Here is a 20,698-nt window from a genome sequence, read left to right on the forward strand (position 1 = left end):
CCATTTTGTGAAATCTTTCTTATGAGACGAAATCATTCTCTTGTTACTTGTAGCATTGCGAGTGTACTCACTGTGATAGATAATTACCAAAGTTATATATATTTTTTCTATCAAAAATAATCTTTATACTTGCTAAAATATATAAGACTTACTCAATAAATGGTTGTACTTCGTCACAATTATTCAACACATAAAAGTGAACTTCTTCCCATTCCTTTGTAGTAAGTAAACGAGGACATTCCTTCCCAAATGCTCTACCTCTTGTCTCAAATATAGGTAGGATATCAGCTGAAAAGATTTCACGATCATCATAAATTCTATCTTGTTTATTAAATTTTGTCTCTATATCCTCCATATATCTTGAACAAAATGTCAAGCATTCCTCTAAAAGATAACCTTCTGCCATTGATCCTTCCGGGTGGCCTTTATTGCGTACACAACCTTTTAATTTTCCAAGATACCTGTAAGAAAATAGTAAAACTTACATATTTGATTAAAATAATAATAATAATAATAATAATAATAAAAATAATAATAATTATAAAAACAAGAAGAATGAAAATTATGTACCTTTCGATGGGGTACATCCAACGATAATGAACTGGTCCTGCAATCAAAGCTTCACTTGCAAGGTGAACAGGTAAGTGTAGCATGATTACAAAAAAGGAAGGTGGAAAAATTCTTAATAGCTCACATAGGGTTACACCAATTTGTTTTTCGAGTTTCTCTAACTCATCAATCTTCAAAGCCTTTGAACATAACTCTTTGAAAAAGGTGCTCAACTGAATAAGTGGAGCAGACAATGATTTAGGCCAACCACGTATAGCAAGAGGCAATAGATGCTCTATAATAACATGATAATCATGGCTTTTTAATCCTGAGAGTTTACGTTCTTTGAGGAGGGAATTTTTTGAAATATTTGAAGCAAACCCATCTGGAAACTTCACACTAGTCAAAAAATTACACAAATCTCTCTTTTGCTCCAAAGATAATGTATGAGGAGCTGGAGGTAGCTCATTTGATTTATCAGGACGTGTTATAGGGTGCAATGACTTTCTAATTTTCATTTCCTGTAGATCAAGACGTGCACTTAAATTATCCTTACCTTTTCCTTCAATATCTAGTAGAGTCGCAAGTAAAGTTTCACACACATTTTTTTCTATATGCATCACATCCAAATTATGGCGTATCAAAAGATTACTCCAATATGGCAATTCAAAGAAAATGCTCTTCTTTCGCCATAATTTTGTTTGTTTTTTCTTTTTCTTATCACGCCTTCTCTTTTTCTTATTACACTCAGCTTGTTCAGCATCAATTTGTTGTAGCAATTCCTCACCGGATAATGGTTTAGGTGCAGGTCTTAGCTCTTGTTTCCCATCAAAGGCTCTTCCATCATACCTCCATTTATGATCTAAAGGTAAAAATCTACGATGACACATATAACAATGTTTATTTCCATTTGGTAACCACTGAGAACAAGTATCACTATTACAAGAGGGACAACCAACAGCTCCTCCAGTTCTCCAACCAGATAAATCACCATAGGCTGGATAATCACTTATTGTCCATAACAAAGATGCATGCATTTTAAAGTTCTCTTTCTTTGAAGCATCATATGTTTCAACACCAACTTCCCAAAGTAATTTTAGCTCCTCTATTAAAGGTTGCAAGTAAACATCAATTTTATCTTTCGGCCCCTTAGGACCTGGTATAAGCATTGAAAGAATGAAAGAATGTTGTTTCATATAAAGCCACGGCGGTAAATTATATGGTATAAGAACTACGGACCATGTACTATGAGGAATATGACCATTTCTAAAGGGGCTAAACCCATCACTTGCTAACCCAAGGCGGACATTACGAGGTTCAGAGGCAAATGAAGGATATTTTTTATCAAAAAATTTCCATGCTTTAGAGTCTGCTGGATGTCTCATTAAACCATCATCGACACGTTCATCACTATGCCATCTCATACTTGCTGCAGTTTTGGATGACATATACATTCTTTGAAGCCGGGGAATTAAAGGAAAATAACGCATTGTCTTGCTAGGAGTCCTTCGAGGCTTACATTGTGAGGTGGAAGATCCATTATTACGTTCATCAATTTTCCATCTAGAAGCATGGCACTTAACACACTCGTCTGCATTCGCATGATCCTTCCAATATTATTGGGACATGCATCAATTTTGATGGACTCAAGAGATAGGCTCTTTATCATCTTTTGAGCATCATAAAAAGATTCTGGCAGAGTGTTACCTTCAGGCAATGCTTCTTTAAATAGATCAAGAATCATAGACAAGCTTTTATCACTTATTCCACCTAAGCATTTTATGTGGAATAACTTAAGTAAGAAAGACAGTTTTGAGAATTGCTTACAGCCAGGATACAACTCTAACTCAAGATCACCCATCAATTTGTAAAAGTTTTTTGTTGCTTCTGGAGGATCTTTGAATTCATTCACACCAATTGTCTCGTCCCCAAGAACATTTTCATATTGAACTCCAAAGGCATCATGTAGCATATCAGACATAACATCATGCTCATTCAATGGGTATTCATTTGACTCATCAATTATAACATTATCATGAATTGTTGAATCATTAACACTTTCTCCATGTCGCAACCAACGTGTATAACTTTTAACAATCCCAAATTTAAGCAAATCTAACTCTATTTCGTCTCTACATTTTCTCCTTTCATTATTGCATTTGACACATGGGCAAGGTGCTACAGCTTTGACATTTTTTTCAGAAAAAGCAAATTCTAAAAACTCTTTTACGCCAATCTTGTACCTAGGATCATTTTTTTTTTGTATTGCATCCACTCACGATTCTTTGACACCATGATGTCCTATACATATTAAAATGTATAAACAAGTTGATTACATTAAAAGATGTTGTAACATAGCTACGAATTAACAACACAAAATTAAGCAAATAGAAATTTACAAGGGATTAAAAAAGTACTTGGCTGATTATATTAGTTAATGTGTCCACAATACTCTAATTACTGCATTAGTTTGTCAAATTGACATATAAAGATACTCAAAATATCATGAAGCAGTTTGCACACGTATTTGATTAATTGCCTTTTATGGCGATTAATACATTATAGTTTGATTAATTGCCAATTTTATGGCGATTAATTAACAAAATTTAGTTCCTTACAATCGTTTTACCCAAAGCCAACAAAATTTGGTTTTGCCTTTTATGGCGATTAATACATTATATAATAGGATGAAATTCATGAAAAATTGATAATTTTAACATTCAAATTCACTTCCACCATCAAATTTCAATATAAAATTATGACAATAAACTGAAGAACAGGAACCCTAAATCCAGAAACACTATATTAAAAACATTATTTCTATTGATAAAGTAAACAAATCAAATTAAATTACCTTGAACAGTGAGACGTACTCCAAAAAAAAAAATCAAATTGGGCTAAATCCAAGCTTTTTTCTTCGTCTTGTTCCTCTGTTTCGTTCCAGAAATTGAGTAGTATTATTCCTACAAATTTGACTTTTGAGATTGCTTATGGTGATAGTAAAAAAGGAAACTTTGATAAAGATAGTTAGACAAAGGTTAATTTACCAAAATTTAGATAAAGAAACTTTGGTGGGATGTTTTGATTTTTGGGAAAATAATGGCGGAATTTACAAAGGCCTTGCCGCCTTAACATTGTTGGGGTTCTTAGTTTTTTTTTTTTTTATAGATATTTTTTTATTTTATTAATGTTGTAAGGCATGTAATAAGGCAGTAGGATGGAATCGAGGGATGCTCTTGTTTCTTTCTCTTTTTTTTTAAACATAAAGTAAATATTTTTGTTTGTTTCTTTCTTTTTATTGGGATTTTAGTTACCTAAATTTATGACAAAATCACGCCAGATCGGTGTAATAATTTGTACTTTTTTATTTTTTTTATTGTAGTTGTTAAAATTTATTTCTCATATAATTTAAAGTAATTTTAGAAAAATTTAACATAATATATGCAATTGGTTGAGATTAAAAGTCATTGCATCTTGTGTGCGGCTGGCCACTCAGCTGGTCGCTTATAAAAAGGAAAAATTAGCCCTTATAACACTGACTAGGTGACTCTTATAACACTAACTAAGTAACTCCCTGTAATGTTGACCGAATAACCCCTTACACTGACCAAGTAACTCTTATAACGTTGATCGAGTAACCCATTGTATCACAAACAAAGTAACCCCTATGATGCAAAACTGTCCTAAACTAAACTAAAATTAGGCTAAAGCGAACATGCCCACTCCCTCCTATTCTTCCACTACTTTTGTTTTTTATAATTTTTTCTAATACGTATAAAAAGCTTATATTATGATAACATACATAAGACTAATCCAAAAGTATTTTACATAGCAACAAAGTGCAATAGGCGTATAACACCTACTTCCACCGTTCTTTTTTATTTGACCCCCTTTGACTTTTACACTATTCACCATCCCTCCTTTGACTGTCTTTTGTGAATAGTATGTAAGGAAAAAAATATGCATGCGGGATCTTTTGAATTCGTCTCAATAAGTACTATCATAATATATAACTTATGTAATTTTTACTTTTGGAGAATTAAACTTATTGATCGTTAAAGTTTTGCATTAGCAAGCATGATAAAATAAACATGTCAAGTAAAAAAGAATAGAGGAAGTATATGTTAAGCATGAATATATGAGGGCATTATGGGGGTTTTTTTTTTCATTAGATGTTTTTTACAGTAGTATTTTTTTTTTAAATTAATATGCATGTGTAATGTGCCATTGAAGTATAAGTTGTCTTAGGGCTTGTTCTGATTTACTGAGTTCGGCTGAACTAGATTGAACTGAACTAAATATTTTATTAAAGAAGGAAATTAGGAACTGAACTAAACTAAAAATAAGGTGAAAAAAAACCCTTAATAGTACTTTTGTGTACTATTATGCATATAGTAATACCTTTTGTCATCCTTTATTGTTGATTATTTTCTCCTAAAATACTTATCACCTATTATGCTGTTGTGGTGCATTTTACCATCCTATATGTTTCTTAAAAATATAGGTGTTATGTGCCAATGCTTAACCATAGCAACTGGACTGAACTGAACTGATTGGAGCTGAACTGAATTGAACTGAACTGAACTGAACTAAACTGAAATAAATATTTAATGAGTGAGGGAAATTAGGAGCTGAACTGAACTGAACTGATTGGAGCTGAACTGAACTGAACTGAACGGATTAGAGCTGAACTGAACTGAACTGAAATTAAGTAAATATGAACAGGCCCGTAATATTTTTTTAAAGGAAGCTACATTGATATTATAACATGAATGTAGTAATTTTTTGTTGTAGCTAATGTTGTATATACATATATATTATACTCAATAGACTTCAATCTTTTCCCATCCCCTACAACAACTCAACAAACGAAGGAAAGCAAAAAAAAAAAAAAAAAAAAAAAAAAAAAAAAAAAAAAAGAAGAAGAAACCCCACCACCTAAACAAAGGCCTCGTATCTTCCGCCAGTATTTCTCCCAAAAGGAACTAAACAACCCACCAAATCTTCCTAACTTATCTTCAATTCCAACAATTTAGAAAAAAAAAATGAAAGAAAATGAAAATATTGGTTATCTTGGCGGAATCATGATCCTAAATAGGGAAATTTTCGGATCCAAATTAGCCCCAAAAATTGAGAGGGAATTTTATTGTTTTCATCTATTATTCCCTCCTAAAATTTTCACCAATTTTGAAATATGGGGTAAATAATCCCATGTTTATCTTACTTTATCAAATTTTCCTTCTATAATTATACTATACAATCTCAGAAGTTAAATTAAAAAAATTATACTACTCAATCTCGGAGAGAAACCTAACGAAGTAAATAGCGATTGGAATCAGCCGAATTTGATTTGTTGGAGTACATTTCACCATCCAAGGTAATTAATTTGTTTGATTCGTTAATACAAGTAATTTCTGCTATTTTTAATTTTTATTTTAATTTAAAGGTATTCATAATTTTTAGACTGAACTGCGAATTTAGGGTTATTATTCATAATTTTTAAATTGAGTTATGTTTTATGAATGTGGAATTGCATTTTGATGCAAAAATGTAACAACTTTGATGTTTATTGTCTACCAGTATACTGTAAAGGATGTTTTGATTAATGTATACCACTATTTAAGCTGAATTAAAATGTGTTTATAGGTTGATTTTTGTGCAAATGTGTGTAGATTACTGAGTTTTGTGAGAAAAAAAAGAGATATTAGAATAAACAACATATAACAATGTCTCATGTGAGTAAAAAAGTGATCACACTCACGAATTTCATAATGTTATATGATGTCTTTATCTTCATGAAAGGAACTAGACCAAACTGTTGCAAGTTTTGACTTAAGAGATTTTAAGGAACTAGCTTTTGTTACAAGGGCATATTAATCAAGTACATATACAGATAACTTTATGATGTTTTTTTCAACTTGACAAATTATTCCGGCCAATAATTTAAATACTTTTTGCTTTAATTTAGAATTCTACAAAGTTTTAATCTATTGTAATGATTTGATTTATGCACATACTTATAGTAGTTTATCAGAACTTTGATTTTAAAGATTTTTTCCTTTTTAGCTCCAAAATGTCAAGATCAGGAGGAAAAACTCTTTTAAAGCAAGATTACATAGCTCAAAATGAGTACGATCTACAAAGACTCAAGACAATTGAAGTTAACAAAATGAGAATGAAGACGTTGGGCATAAAGTGCATTGCCGCTTCTTTGACGAGCTTAGTAGATAGCTCAAAAGTTAAGAAAAGTAAACAAAAGTGTAATGCTTCTCTTGACAAAGATGGTGATTATCTACCTAATGAGGATGAAGAAGTTGAGTACGAGAAAGAAACTCACACTGAGACTTCAAATAAAAAGGTATTGATTTATTTTGTTGTTCAACTTTTTAATACTTTCACAATATATTGTTGAGATATTAACATGTTATTTTACCATTATGTATTCCAAATTTAATAGCAGTGTAACTATTGAAAAGTTCCTTCATAAAGTTTTCCTTAGATAATATCTATTATTTATGCATATTTTATAACTGGCCTGGGTACCTATTCTTTATTATTAAATTTTCCAGGTTAAAATTAATAAGATCACAGAAAGGGGTCGAACAAGCAATGTCATTCCACCAATGTCAATTGCTAGGATTTTAAGGTCAAATAAAGAAAAACAGACAAGACATGGAAATAAAAATTCTGATAAAATCAGAACAACCATCAAAGCTATACAAGGTTACTTTTTATACACTTATATAATTTAATATTTGATCAAGATACGCATTTATATTTCATTAATCTTTAAATTTTAACTCTTACTAGGTTCTCAACAAAGAAATGAAGGTGATAGCAGTGGTCATTGTCAAGGTACATTTATAAAAATATTATGATTTCATTATACAAGAGTCTTTTTTAGAATGTTTATGCAATTTCTGAACTCTGGCATATTCAATTAACTTGAACCTAATTAAAATGCACTTGATATAGTACGAGATGACGTGCAGCACCATGAGAACTATGATGATAATGATTTGCTAAATCAAGAAGGTGATAATAATTTAGATGTTACAAGAGACATTGATTTGGAAGATCAAGAAGATGTCAACAATGCAGACATGATTAGAAGTAATGATGATGAAACACCTATAAATAATGAAATAGAAGACAACAATGGTATTTCTTGTTATTATTTTTTCAATGATTTTTTTAATTTATTTTTACTTTGCACGAATTAATACATTCTATAATGTTTGTATGCTATAGGAAATAAAAAAAAGAAAAAAACTTATAAGACCAAAACTCCAAGAGGTCCTACAAGAAATCTTCAAATGGCAAAAATGAGACCCGGTGAGAAAAAAAAAGTGGATTTCAACATAAAGGGTCAGCCGATTGGTGTAAATAGAGCTTGTTTGGCAAGTTATTGTGGTGCCCTTGTTAGAGATCCTCTTAATGCTCCACTTTGTGAGGTGAAAGTATTTTCAGAAATTCCAAAAGAAAATAAGGAGAAGATGTGGCAACTTGTTCTGGTATTTTTCTTTTTTAAATTTATATCTTGTTACAAATAAATTATGTTCTTGTAATTTTTTTTCTAATAACTACACTTGTATGTATCGTCAAGGAAAAATTTGATATTGGACTTGAGGATGACCAAGATGAAGAGGAACGTGATATGAAGTTAAAGGAAAGGAAAAAGTATATCATGGGATCTTTAAATAAGAAGTACAGGGGTTATCGCGCAAGATTGAAAAGAGGTTATTATGATACCGAGGATACTGATGAAGATCGACTTAAAGAAGAGAATATGCCCCCAAATGTCGATGAAAATGACTGGAAATGGCTTGTTACATATTTTGGGTCAAAAGAATTTCAGGTATAATAAAATTTTAACATATATTTCTTTATTTTTCTTTGAGTTTTGGACATCAATTATATATTCCTTTTCATTTTTTCAAATTCTAAAGGGCATAAGTAAAAGAAATGTTGACAATCGATCTTACCAAGATGCTGGACACACTGCTGGGACAAAGAGTTTTGCTCAAAAAGCTGAAGATATGGTAAACTCTTTTTTTTTTTTTTTTATCTATTTTTATATACAAAATAAAACTTAATTTGATGATATGACTTTTTATAATATCAGTTTAAGCTTGACAAAGTAATGCCGAGCATGTTGGATTTATATGAGGAAACTCATTCAAAAAGTGATAAAGCACCTATCACTGAAGTGGCAAAAGAAACCATGGTATCTTTTTTTTATTTCTATATTATTTTTTTGTACGGGTATTTCTATATTGTTAAAGATTAGACAATTATGAAAATAAAATGTGAATATAGTATATATGTGTTGTGATTGAAATGATGCTAGAGTTGTTTATGTTTATTATGTGACAAAGAAAGTTGAAACAAATTATTAAAGTTGATTTTCAATCATTTTATGAAGGAAATGCTGTCAAAATTTCTTTAGAAATGGAGATACATTTAAATTGTTTTTAGTTCAAAAGAACGTGACCTTTTTCTTCGTCTTGAATAAATCTTATGTATATGTAATTGATTTCATTTGTGAATATTAGTGTTTATCAGTAGTTTTTCATTGTTTGTATATCTTACATATAATTTTTTTATGTAGTCAAAAATTAAAGAGCTCCTTGTGCAACGTGAGGCGGGAGAAATAGACATGACCGATGAAGAAATCTATGCAAAAGTTAAACCCGTTGGTAAACATGGTCGTTATCGTGGCAAGGGAGTTAGTCCTTCTATTACATCATTATATGGGACATTTAGTGAAGGTGAAAAGTTACGCAAAGAAGCCGATGAGGCAAAGAATGAGGCAATAGAGGCTAAAAAAGAGGTAAAAGAAATAAATGTGAAAAATAAAGCCCTGACGAAAAATATGAGAGGGCTTCAGAAGGAAATGGAGGTTATGAAAGGTTTCATGGGAAATATTTTGAACCATCTAGGCTATGATTTGTCTGAAACAAATATGGATGAGGTATATTTCATTATTTAATATTTTTTTACATGTATATTATTTAATATTGTTATATGATAATATAATTAAATTTGATTTTTTTATTGCATATTAATTATGATATTATAGGTTAATGATGATGTGGATGAAGATGAAGATGAAGATGAGGATGATGATGATGATGATGATGATGATGATGATGATGATGAGAATGAGAATGAGGATGGAGAGGATGATAAAATGCAAGAAGATGAAGAGGAGTAGTACTATTTATTATATTCATTGTAAGTTTTAGTATTGTTTTGTTTCTGCTATTAGGAGCTTATAAACCATAATCAGCGGTGGTTGTCTTTGATTGTTCATTGATATGATTTCTATGTTATAAATATAGTCCTAACATTGCCTAAACCGTCCAGATTTTGAGCTTCCAATTTTAATATATATGTAATGTCTCTTGCGTCTAGATGATCAGTTTACCCGTTAATCAAAATTCAACATGGCAACTCTTTTTATTACTTAGTTAAGAAATTAGAAATTATTACTTGTGGAATTACCTCTAAACTACTAGTTGTTTATGAGAACCTTACTCTCATAACATTGGTTATGGGTAGGGATTAGTGATGCTATCTTTGAAGTTGACCATCCAGAAACAGTTTGCTAATGAAATGAAAATTTGTGTGTAAAAGTTGATTTTTTATTTTGTTTTTTTATTAAATGTACTCTGTTGTGTATGACCAAATACCATGTTCAAGGTAGTGTTATGTTATGCTCTGTATGATTATGATAGATTCCTACTTATTTAATGTCATGTTGTGTTGAATGTTGCCTAAATGTTGCATCTACTTATTCCTTGAAATGTTGTTGCCTTTGTAGAGTGAAGCTATTGTTGCCTCGTGAAGCTATTGCTGCCCCTATGAAGATAAATGATATGCTGTTGTTGATGCTCTCGTCGCTCCAAAATCATCAATTGCAATTGGTTTTTTTTTTTTTTTTTTGGTGCCATAGTCCCTTCGTGAAAGTTGTAGATCTAGAAAAGTTACCAAACCTAGGTTCAAAAATTTATCAATTTGGATATGTGTGCTAAGGGTTATGCCTTATGCTAAGAAGATTGATCAATTATGTAGTGACTATTAGTTTATTAATAATATCATTTTTGATTTATTTATTGAGATCAGCCATGTTCATCATGATATTTTTTTGATTTACGTATGTTATATTGATAAGTGAATCCTTGGAATGATATTGCCTATAAATTTACATTGAAGGTAATATTATAATTTTTTTTTAATTTTATTTTTTTTTTAAAAAAAAAAATTTCTATACATCTAGAATAAATACATTACATGCATATATCATGCATTGTGCCTCTAAAACCTTTCATGTCTAATTTCCAATTTGCATCTAAATATCATCGGCATCAATATATGAAATTGCATCTAATTATATTTTGAGACATAATTACATGTTTGTCTCTAAATGTATATGATATTTGGAAGCAAATTGTTATAATGTCTCTAATTATATTTTGAGGCAAAATTATATGGTTGCCCCTAAATAATTATGGTATTTAGAAGCAAATTTTAGTAATGCCTCTAATTATATTTTGGGGCAAGATAATATGGTTGCCTCTAAACATATGGGCCTTTAGAATCAATACATAGTATTGCCTCTAAAAGAGGCTTTAGAGGCAACCATGAATTAGCGACAGAATTATTAGAGGCACTTGAATAATTATCTCTAAAGGACATTAGAGGCTACATCATTATCATTAGAGGCATTTTTTACTTGCTTCTAGATGTAATTTTTTTTGTAGTGTGATAAATCCAATGAATTGGGAAAGAAAACGAAAATAACACTTCAACTTCCACAAAGAAGGTTGGTCATTCATCAATTACCAAGAATAGCTAATTGGCCTTGTTTACAAATATCTTCTAAGTTCTTATCGTAATAATAAACCCTTAAGCAAAATACTACCATCTCATAACAAACAATTCTTCTGTTATAAAATAATGGTTACACTAAACTTTTCACACTTGTTAATGTAAAAGATTGAGCTTTAACATATTATATCATACATAGTACGTATTATCTATTTGTAAAATTGTAATACTGTAAAAGCACATACTAGACGAAGTCAAAATAATTATTTTAATTATTTTCTCATGTGTGATTGTGTACTATGAATTACAAATGATTAATGGTTAAAATAAAGTTTGTGAATAGTACCATAATTCAAACTTTAACCATTTATTAAAGCAAAGGGACTATAGAGTAAGGTCCTGTTTTTTAAAGCATGTAGATAAAGCAGAGCAAGTGTCAACATAGTAGATTGAATTAGCAAAACAAGATTTATTAAAACATAGCAGAGCAGTTATAAAAAACAGGGCCTAATTCCTTCACTTGAAGTAGTAATTTTGTCATCTAATGAGTGGAGATGCTCAACAACAGGATGCTTTGCATATTTAATTTACCCCCCAAAGCTGGAAGGCTGGAAGATTATGTAATATGCTGACTGAGAAATACGTAGTAAAGAGGAAAGACTAAAGAGCATGGCAGAAAAGATGTGGTAAGGAAACAAAATTGAAAAATCTTATTACTTGTACATCGTAAAAAGTAAATTCCACTATAAATTTTGTGGTTCATTGATAAAGGATGTACGTGCCCACATGTTCTGCTTCTTCTGACTCTTGTCTTGCTTAATAATTATGGAGCTCTAGAACTTAATTTATGAATATTGCTTACAAAATTTAATTTGGAACTTGTACAAACTTATTCAATAAGCATAATCAGCCCTACTTACTATTAGTAGAGGTGATCGTGTACGGTCTGGTCCCTATCCCGCCCGATTCTAGGAAATTTAAGTTTGAATTGTAACAATGGTATCATTGATATGTATGGTACAAGCGTACAACTCTTTGAATACTATTTTGGTCTTTAAAATGCTAGTCTGGTCGATCTAATAATGCCCCATTTCTATTAGACCAGGTTTGATATTAGGTTAGTCAATGATCAACTCAATCTACCGTTTATCACATTATTGCATGTATGTTACGATCTATGAAGTATGTACTTGACTTATTATGTTGATATAGTAGATCGATTAATTCTCCTAGAGTGTTTTCCCATGTATTCTAGTCAATCAACTTGACTATTTTAAGGCATTCACAATTTTAGCCTTGTCTTAACTCTTCTAGATACAAAGTTAAAAATTGAAACTTGTAAGGAAGCAATGTCAGTTGGTACAAATGGTATTTCTTGAGCTCATAAAATTATCAATATAACACAATTTTACCTCTAGTTTATTAATTAATCTCATCGCTAATCGTAAAAACTCGTCGTAATTAGCAACTCCGATTTCCGTTAGATGTCAATAAGCTATACATGCAGTAGTAGTTTAGTTCAGATTCTTTGATTTATAGTAACGAGATGATTGTTTATAATTAGTCCCATACTTTGTTAACTGTATGTAGCAGTAGCCCATACTCATCCCACATTACTCTATATAGAAATAAGCCAAAATTAAGTCAGAAAACTAAAGTGATTCTTTGCTTCAACAATTAGGAGTAAATGTCTCTTGTTTACTTTGTTGCATCTTTTTTGTCTTAATTAAGTAAAAAGCCTTATATATAGGAGGCTGCCTAAAAGCAATCTACTCTCAATAGTAAAACATGATTATTTTCTTACTTTTTTATGATTTAAAATGTAAAAGAAAACCTAAGGTAAGATCATGATATAATAGCTAGATTTTCTTGTTTTATCTTCATCATTTTAGAATGTAACTATTGTTACTTTTTAATTAAAGTTGCTTATTTGGTTTATTTCTGACTAGTCATTGGCTCATTTAGTTAATAACCTTTTAAATTTAGGTATGGGTAGATTCATAATTTAATCAATACTTTGTAGTAAAGATCGACTTGTTACTAAAATTCAATTTTATCATGATTTGGCATTTTGGCCAAAATTTTAAATACATTATATATATAGTTTAATGTCTTTTTTAACAATAATAATAGCCATAATGTGGTTTATAAAATGAGAACCACATCTCCCAAGAGTCACAATCTTGTGGCCCCCAAAGATATATATAAGAAGGTCTATTTTGTGAAAAGCATATTTTTATTATTTGGTTTGAGTAAGGCTAATTTCTTGACAATTAATATTGTACACAGTAATTAGAGTAACATATATACGAATGGTATAAACTTTTTGTTTTCACTCACTTATTTAATCTTTTTTTTCAATAATCTGGCTTATGATGAAAAAGGATTAATTAGATGTTAGGTGTCAAATAGTATATAGAGTATCTAATTTTTTTTTTTTTTTTTATTATTAAAAAGAGTAAGGCTAATTGGTTAACAGTATGCCACCTAACAGTCACGCTAATTAATTTCCTTTCCAACAATATAAATATTAGCCGTTAAGCTAGCCATTTACAAGATCTTTGCAACCCTCCTTTGTGAAGGAATCTTTTAATGGATAATTGAAGCATAACAACAAATAAATTGTATTATCTCTCATTAAAACCTTCTTAAGAAACCTTACTCAGTTTTAGAAATCTAGTAAATTAAACAGATAAATTCTCTCACTACAACAATATATATTCATACATTTGTCCCCTTCTATCCTGCCAAACTCTCCATTCAACCTACATCTCATAAAACCAACAATGTCCAAACTACTCAACTTTTACTTGATTTTGTTCCTATTCTCTTATTTGTTCCTACATGTTAGTTTTTGTTTCTCCTTTCATTGAATTATTATTCACTCCTTATTTATTATTATTTTTTTCTTGTATTTTAGTTTGTTTTGTTACATTAATTATTAATGTCATTTTATAAATGCAGGTATCATTTGCAACAGATGAACACAAACAAAACCCATTTACACCAAAAGCCTCATTAATCCGTTATTGGAACACCCACATTTCCAACAACCTTCCACAACCATCCTTCCTCCTCTCCAAAGCATCACCCCTCAACGCCGTCGACACCGCCTTTTTTACAAAACTCGCCTCCGAAAACACCCTCAACACCCGCCTCTCCACCTTCTGCTCCACCGCCAACTTATTCTGCGACTTCGACACGTCCTTGCAAACCCACCGCCGTCCTCCAACATCTCCGCACAAAGATGACGCCAACTTTGCCTCCTACAACAATAAACAATTCACCACTTATGGTGGGTCCCGCGTTGGCGGAGCTGATACGTTCAAGAACTACTCGGATAACATCAACATGCCCGAAAACTCGTTCACTCGTTACAGCCCTAACACGGCGGGTCACGGTGAACGGTTCACGAGCTACTCGGATAATGGCAATGTTGCTAATGATAGTTTTAGCAGTTACGGAGCAGGTGGAACGGGTGGATTAGGTGAGTTTAAGAGCTATGAGTCAAACGTGAATGTTCCTAATCTCAAATTTAGTAGTTACAGTTCTAACGGTAATAATCATAAGCAATCATTTAGTTCCTATACTGAGAATACAAATTCGGGTACCGAGGTTTTTACCTCTTATGGTAAAAATGGGAATGGGGTCCCTACCGAGTTTAACAACTACGGTAAGTCCTCGAATATTGTCGGGACAACTTTTGCCAGCTATGGGCAACTGGCCAATGCGGCGAATGATTCGTTTAAGGGTTATTCGTCTAGCGCGAATAACCCTCATAGTACTTTTAAGAATTACGGGGCTAAGGTAAGTTCTGGGGTTGAGAAGTTTGAGAATTATAGAGATGAGGCGAATGTTGGGGATGACACGTTTCAAAATTATTTAAGGGACTCCACGTCTACCAAGGCGAGTTTTGTTAATTATGGGAAGTCTTTTAATCAAGGGCTTGATAAGTTTAAAGGGTATGGTAAAGGTGCGGTTAATCGTCAAATTGAGTTCAAAACTTATGGTGTTAATAATTCTTTTAGTGGGTATGCTGATAAGAAGGGTGTTAGTTTTACAGGGTATACCCAAAGTGTACCTCAAGGTGGTAAATTGGTAAATAAGTGGGTTGAGGAGGGTAAATTCTTTAGAGAATCTTTGTTGAAGCCTGGTACTGTTATGAAGATGCCTGATATTAAGGATAAAATGCCTAAAAGGTCGTTTTTGCCCCGGGTTATTTCCTCGAAATTACCATTTTCGACATCTAAGTTGGGGGACTTAAGGGGAACCTTCAAGGCTAAGGAGAATTCTACTCTAGAGCGCGTTATTGTGAACGCACTAGGTGAGTGTGAGAGGCCGTCGAGCCCTGGTGAGACCAAACAATGTGTTGCTTCGGTAGAAGACATGATAGATTTTGCAATTTCGGTCTTGGGTGACAATGTGGCAGTCCGGACCACGGAAAATGTGAACGGATCGGGTAAGCAGGTCGTGATCGGGTCAGTAAGAGGGATAAATAAGGGTAAGGTGACAAAGTCAGTATCGTGTCACCAAAGTTTGTTACCTTATCTACTTTACTATTGTCACTCTGTCCCTAAAGTAAGAGTGTATGAGGCAGATATATTGGACAAGAAAAGTAAAGCTAAGATAAATCAAGGTGTTGCAATTTGTCATCTTGATACTTCAGCTTGGAGTGCAGGGCATGGAGCCTTTTTGTCATTGGGTTCTGGGCCGGGCCTAATTGAAGTTTGTCATTGGATCTTTGAAAATGATATGACATGGGCAGTCGCGGATTAATTAAGAAGACATACGGATTACAAAATATGGAAAATCAAATTAATTGTACTTGAAACATTGCCGAGGTTGTGTTTTTGTTGTATTTCTAAAATGTCACAAGATTTGTACGGAGTACTACATTATTTTTATGAGAAAAATTGATTTGCTACCAAGTGATTATTTATTTGAGCGATTTAATTACTGCTAATTTGTAACTAAATCTATGTTCAATTCTATAGTAATAGTATGATTATAAATTTATTAACATGAATGATGGTGTTTGGAATATTGAAAATGCTCATCATTTCTCATATTCATGCTTGGATCGGAGGGCAGTGACTGATGATTTCTAGCCCCACAAACAACTGCTAGACTGCTAGCAGACGTGTACTCTACTGCATAATCATGCCAATTATATATTTTTCCTTTGCCAACCTCTGCCCCCAATTAATTAAGTTGAACATTCATGCGTACAGGCTCATCTTTAATAATTTACATATTTAATTACCTTACAATCTACATTACAAAATTAATTTTATGCTAAAAATAAATTTGAAACAAGTTATAACAAGATCTCGCTTAATAGTATTCATCAAATCATCATAAAAATTCAACTTTCTTGACTTTGGCACAATATTCAGTATTGAGAAGAGTAAAACTAGATCCCACATGCTATTTTATACCAGTATCTCTTGGCCACATAGGCACATATTGACATATATAATAAGTGATTTGAAATTTCATAAATAGAGTTAGTACTTTGTACGAGTAATATACTGCACTTAATTAATAAGGGCGGAAAGTCCGATATCCATTATGTTGTAACTTGTAAGTGACCCAGTGACATGACCAGTAGTTTAATAGTACGTAATACTCCATAAAATTTCCCTTTATTTTTATTACTCATAAAGGGCAACGTGGTGCTCAAAAGATCATCATTTTTTTGGTTTGGGGGTTGGGGAACATAATTTAGCTCCTATTTTATTTACAGATAACTTACAGGAAAAATTAAATGGATAACAAGGCAGAGTATTATTAATATCAACCCTGTTTCTTTTAATAATTGAACTTGCGAAACTTGATTTTAAGATGCAGTTGGTGTACTGTCCTTATGTAGATGTGATTTTTATAGTATAAGAACTTTTCTGCTTTTCAGCTAATCCATTAAATATTTCATTAATTGTCTTCCCTATCTTCACATGACCAATATGTATTACTCCGTAGAATTTGTCTCAAGAATTTAGTTTTTACACAATGATAGAATAATGTAACTTTTAAATTCTTAAATATATCTTAATACCAAGTATACCTTAATGATGTTAAATCTGATACACCCTTAAAACGATGTGTGAGACTTGCACGATATTTGCCTTTACGACTTATATGTTTCAAGCTTCATCTTAGTGGTTGTTCTAGTAGTCCATGAAAAATTAGCTAGATCATTTGGTGTATCAAGTAATAGTGCACCTTAAAAATTGATCGCCACTCATGTACAATGCTCGTGATGACATCTACTAGAGCTAGTAGTAATTCAGATCTTCAAACGACCACTATAAAAACATTTTAAGGATAGCTTAATTTTTGGGATTTTATTCCATATATGCTACTAACTATTCCTTTTAAAAATTAAATTCGATCTACATGTTTAATTACAACTCATAACACCTAAATAATCAAGGTGTTTTGAAGATGTATCTCTTCTATATATAGGCTCTAGAATCTAAAATCTAACTGTAAAACGCATTGTAGTAGGCATTTCATTAGCTTTATTTGTCTCTAATCTTATTCACATTTCACTTTGTTTCATACTAACCACTCCACATAATAATCTAATCTTTATTGACATTATACTCCGCATTATTGCTAAAAGCGCACGGTGCAGTGTGCGCATGATACACTGCACACTCCTACCGCACTAGCACGGTACACCCTCTGCACAACGACGCAATCACCCAGGATTACGGCCAGTGGTAACCGGACTCCTCGTCTCTTTTGACATATTTGTCATTCCACGGCATATAAGGATTAACTAAGAACACATCAAGAGCTTGCTCATAGTCATCTAGCCTTCGCTTTGCACTACCATGAAAAGAATGCATGTACATAGACGACAGAAGTCCCTTAGAAAAGAAGTAAAGCACAAGTATCAATAAAGGATGATCGATATATTCTCAAGTACGCGTATGATTGCCAATAGGTAGTCGTACGTAGTACGTTTGACGTGTCCAATTTCAGAATAAAGGAATTTGGCATGACAAAATTGACAATGTAGTTCAGTGTTATACAATCATCGATATTGTAAATATACCCTAGCTTTATTCCTCCATACATAGTGCGCATGTATGGACCGACCCCTAACATCTAGTGTACGTGTACTATTTACTAAGGTTATACTCAGTAGTCAGTACAGTACCTTTTTTTTTTTTTCCTTTTTTCTTTTTTGTCCCTATATATAGTACAAGGAAATTCAGCCTTTTTATGACGTAAAAAGCATGTAATTTTACCTGTTGTGTCTTATTGGTTAAAATGTCCATTGATTAACGATATACTAGCTACCCATATTAGATAATTGCATATTTGGATTGGCCCAATCCAAACAGAAGCCCAAGCCCAAGACATCTGTAGATAACTAGATATACTTCTTATAAATAATTTGGATACCAATAAATAAAAAATAAAAAGATTAAGAATTTGTTGTGCGTTGGGGTGCTAATTGAGTTGAGCAGCTCTAACTCGACTCGATAAGCTCGTGAGCAACTCGATAATATATTTTATTAATATAGAATTTACAAATAAAATTACCATGTTTAAACAAATTTGGCATTTGATAAATGTTAATTTATATTATCAAAAGAGAAATAGTAAATATTTAATAATAAATATATATATATATATATATATATATATATATATATATATATATATATATATATATATATATATATATATATATATATATATATATATATATATATATATATATATATATATATATATATAAAGTGAACAAAAATAAATAAAGGCATAATATTATAGAAGGGCAAAAACTTTAACGAGTAGATCGTGAGCTACTCAACTCGACTCGAAACTTTAACGAGCACGAGTCGAGAATGTTTTATTAGCTCGAAACTTTAGCGAGCACAAGTTGAGCACATGTAAAAAGTTTTCGAGTTGAGTTGAGCACCCCTCAGCTCGTGATCGACTCGTTCGATAAGCACCCCTAGTTGTGCGTAAAGCGAGTATACAATACAGTGACAGAAAAGGATGTTAGCAATTTACAAATTTTTACCTACACCCCACGACAGAGAACACTGCCTGCACCCCCCCCCCCCACCCTCTACGCGTACCCCGCCCCCGCCCTTTTCATTTATGAATTTTTTGTAAATATTTATAACATGTTCATTTCTATATTGGTAAATGTTCATTTATGTATCATTAGATGTTCATTTTTATAACACGGACTTTTTGTTCATCAAATTAATATATTTTCTGAATTAAATTTTAAGAATTTTTTATAATTAAAAATGAGAGCAAATTTATTTGCGTTCAAATCATTTTTATTATAAGAAGTATTGCATCATCTAATGTTCATTTTTGTTTATTCATGTTTCAACAAATGTTCATTTTTGTATCATTGGATGTTCATTTCAAAAGCAATGTGTAAGTTTTACAATGCAAATGCATAGGTCTTAGAATTGTAATTATATAACTAAAACGTTGTTAAAAAAATAATTTCCAATATAAAATAATTCAATTTAATTACAATAATAACGCATTTCCATACAACTATTCTATTACATCTAATTATTTTATGAACATGAAAGTGAACCAAATGAACATATGTGTCTGGTTAAATGAACATTCTTTGTTGCATTTGGTATATATATATATATATATATATATATATATATATATATATATATATATATATATATATATATATATATATATATATATATATATATATATATATATATATATATATATATATATATATATATATATCCTTGTTGCACCTCTAATCATATAATTGTGTGTTTTCCATGAAAAATATAATCCGAGCATAATGTATATGTTGCCTTCAACTTTCTTACTTGATTATCCTGTACAATAAGAGATCGATCAAGTTTTTCAAAAAAAATAATAATAACAACAACACATTCTTAACAAAAGTATGTGAAATCTAAGACTTCAAAACTGAACATTTATGCATGAATTACAATTACGAAGTCAGAAATGAACACACTATAAAGATATAAATATCTTTCAATATGAGAATGAAAACATAAAAAATTTAAATGAACATGTATTCAATTCTAAATGAACATTTATTAATATGAAAAAGAACATATATCAAAATTCAAATGAATATATATTAATATGTAAATGACCATTAATAATAATTCAATATGTCAAAGTACAACTTGATATGTATTGATATAATATGTGGATGAAATACCATAAGATTATATTACGTTTTAAATAATAATCATCAAAGGTCAATGATGAATGAACAATATATGATTTATTTTTGAACATTTTTTAACATATGAATGAACAT

At 31.2% G+C, this 20,698-nt stretch overlaps 2 protein-coding genes across 2 annotated transcripts; one reads left to right on the forward strand and one right to left on the reverse strand.

Annotated features, from left to right (window-relative positions):
- Window positions 1-425: 425 nt before the first annotated feature.
- On the reverse strand, window positions 426-2,003 carry LOC145566123 (uncharacterized). The gene is made up of 3 exons (XM_081625654.1): window positions 1,295-2,003; window positions 571-1,120; window positions 426-441 (listed from the first exon to the last, which is right to left on the reverse strand). The coding sequence occupies exons 1-3, from the start codon at window positions 2,001-2,003 to the stop codon at window positions 426-428; spliced, it is 1,275 nt and encodes a 424-aa protein (XP_081481780.1).
- An 11,958-nt stretch (window positions 2,004-13,961) lies between these two features.
- LOC145568350 (polygalacturonase 1 beta-like protein 2) lies at window positions 13,962-16,321 on the forward strand. The gene is made up of 2 exons (XM_081627780.1): window positions 13,962-14,228; window positions 14,347-16,321. The coding sequence occupies exons 1-2, from the start codon at window positions 14,169-14,171 to the stop codon at window positions 16,156-16,158; spliced, it is 1,872 nt and encodes a 623-aa protein (XP_081483906.1). The 5' UTR covers window positions 13,962-14,168; the 3' UTR covers window positions 16,159-16,321.
- Window positions 16,322-20,698: the final 4,377 nt, after the last annotated feature.

This window comes from Chenopodium album, chromosome 11 (assembly GCF_948465745.1).
Source record: "Chenopodium album chromosome 11, dcCheAlbu1.1, whole genome shotgun sequence".
Classification (NCBI taxonomy): domain Eukaryota; kingdom Viridiplantae; phylum Streptophyta; class Magnoliopsida; order Caryophyllales; family Amaranthaceae; genus Chenopodium; species Chenopodium album.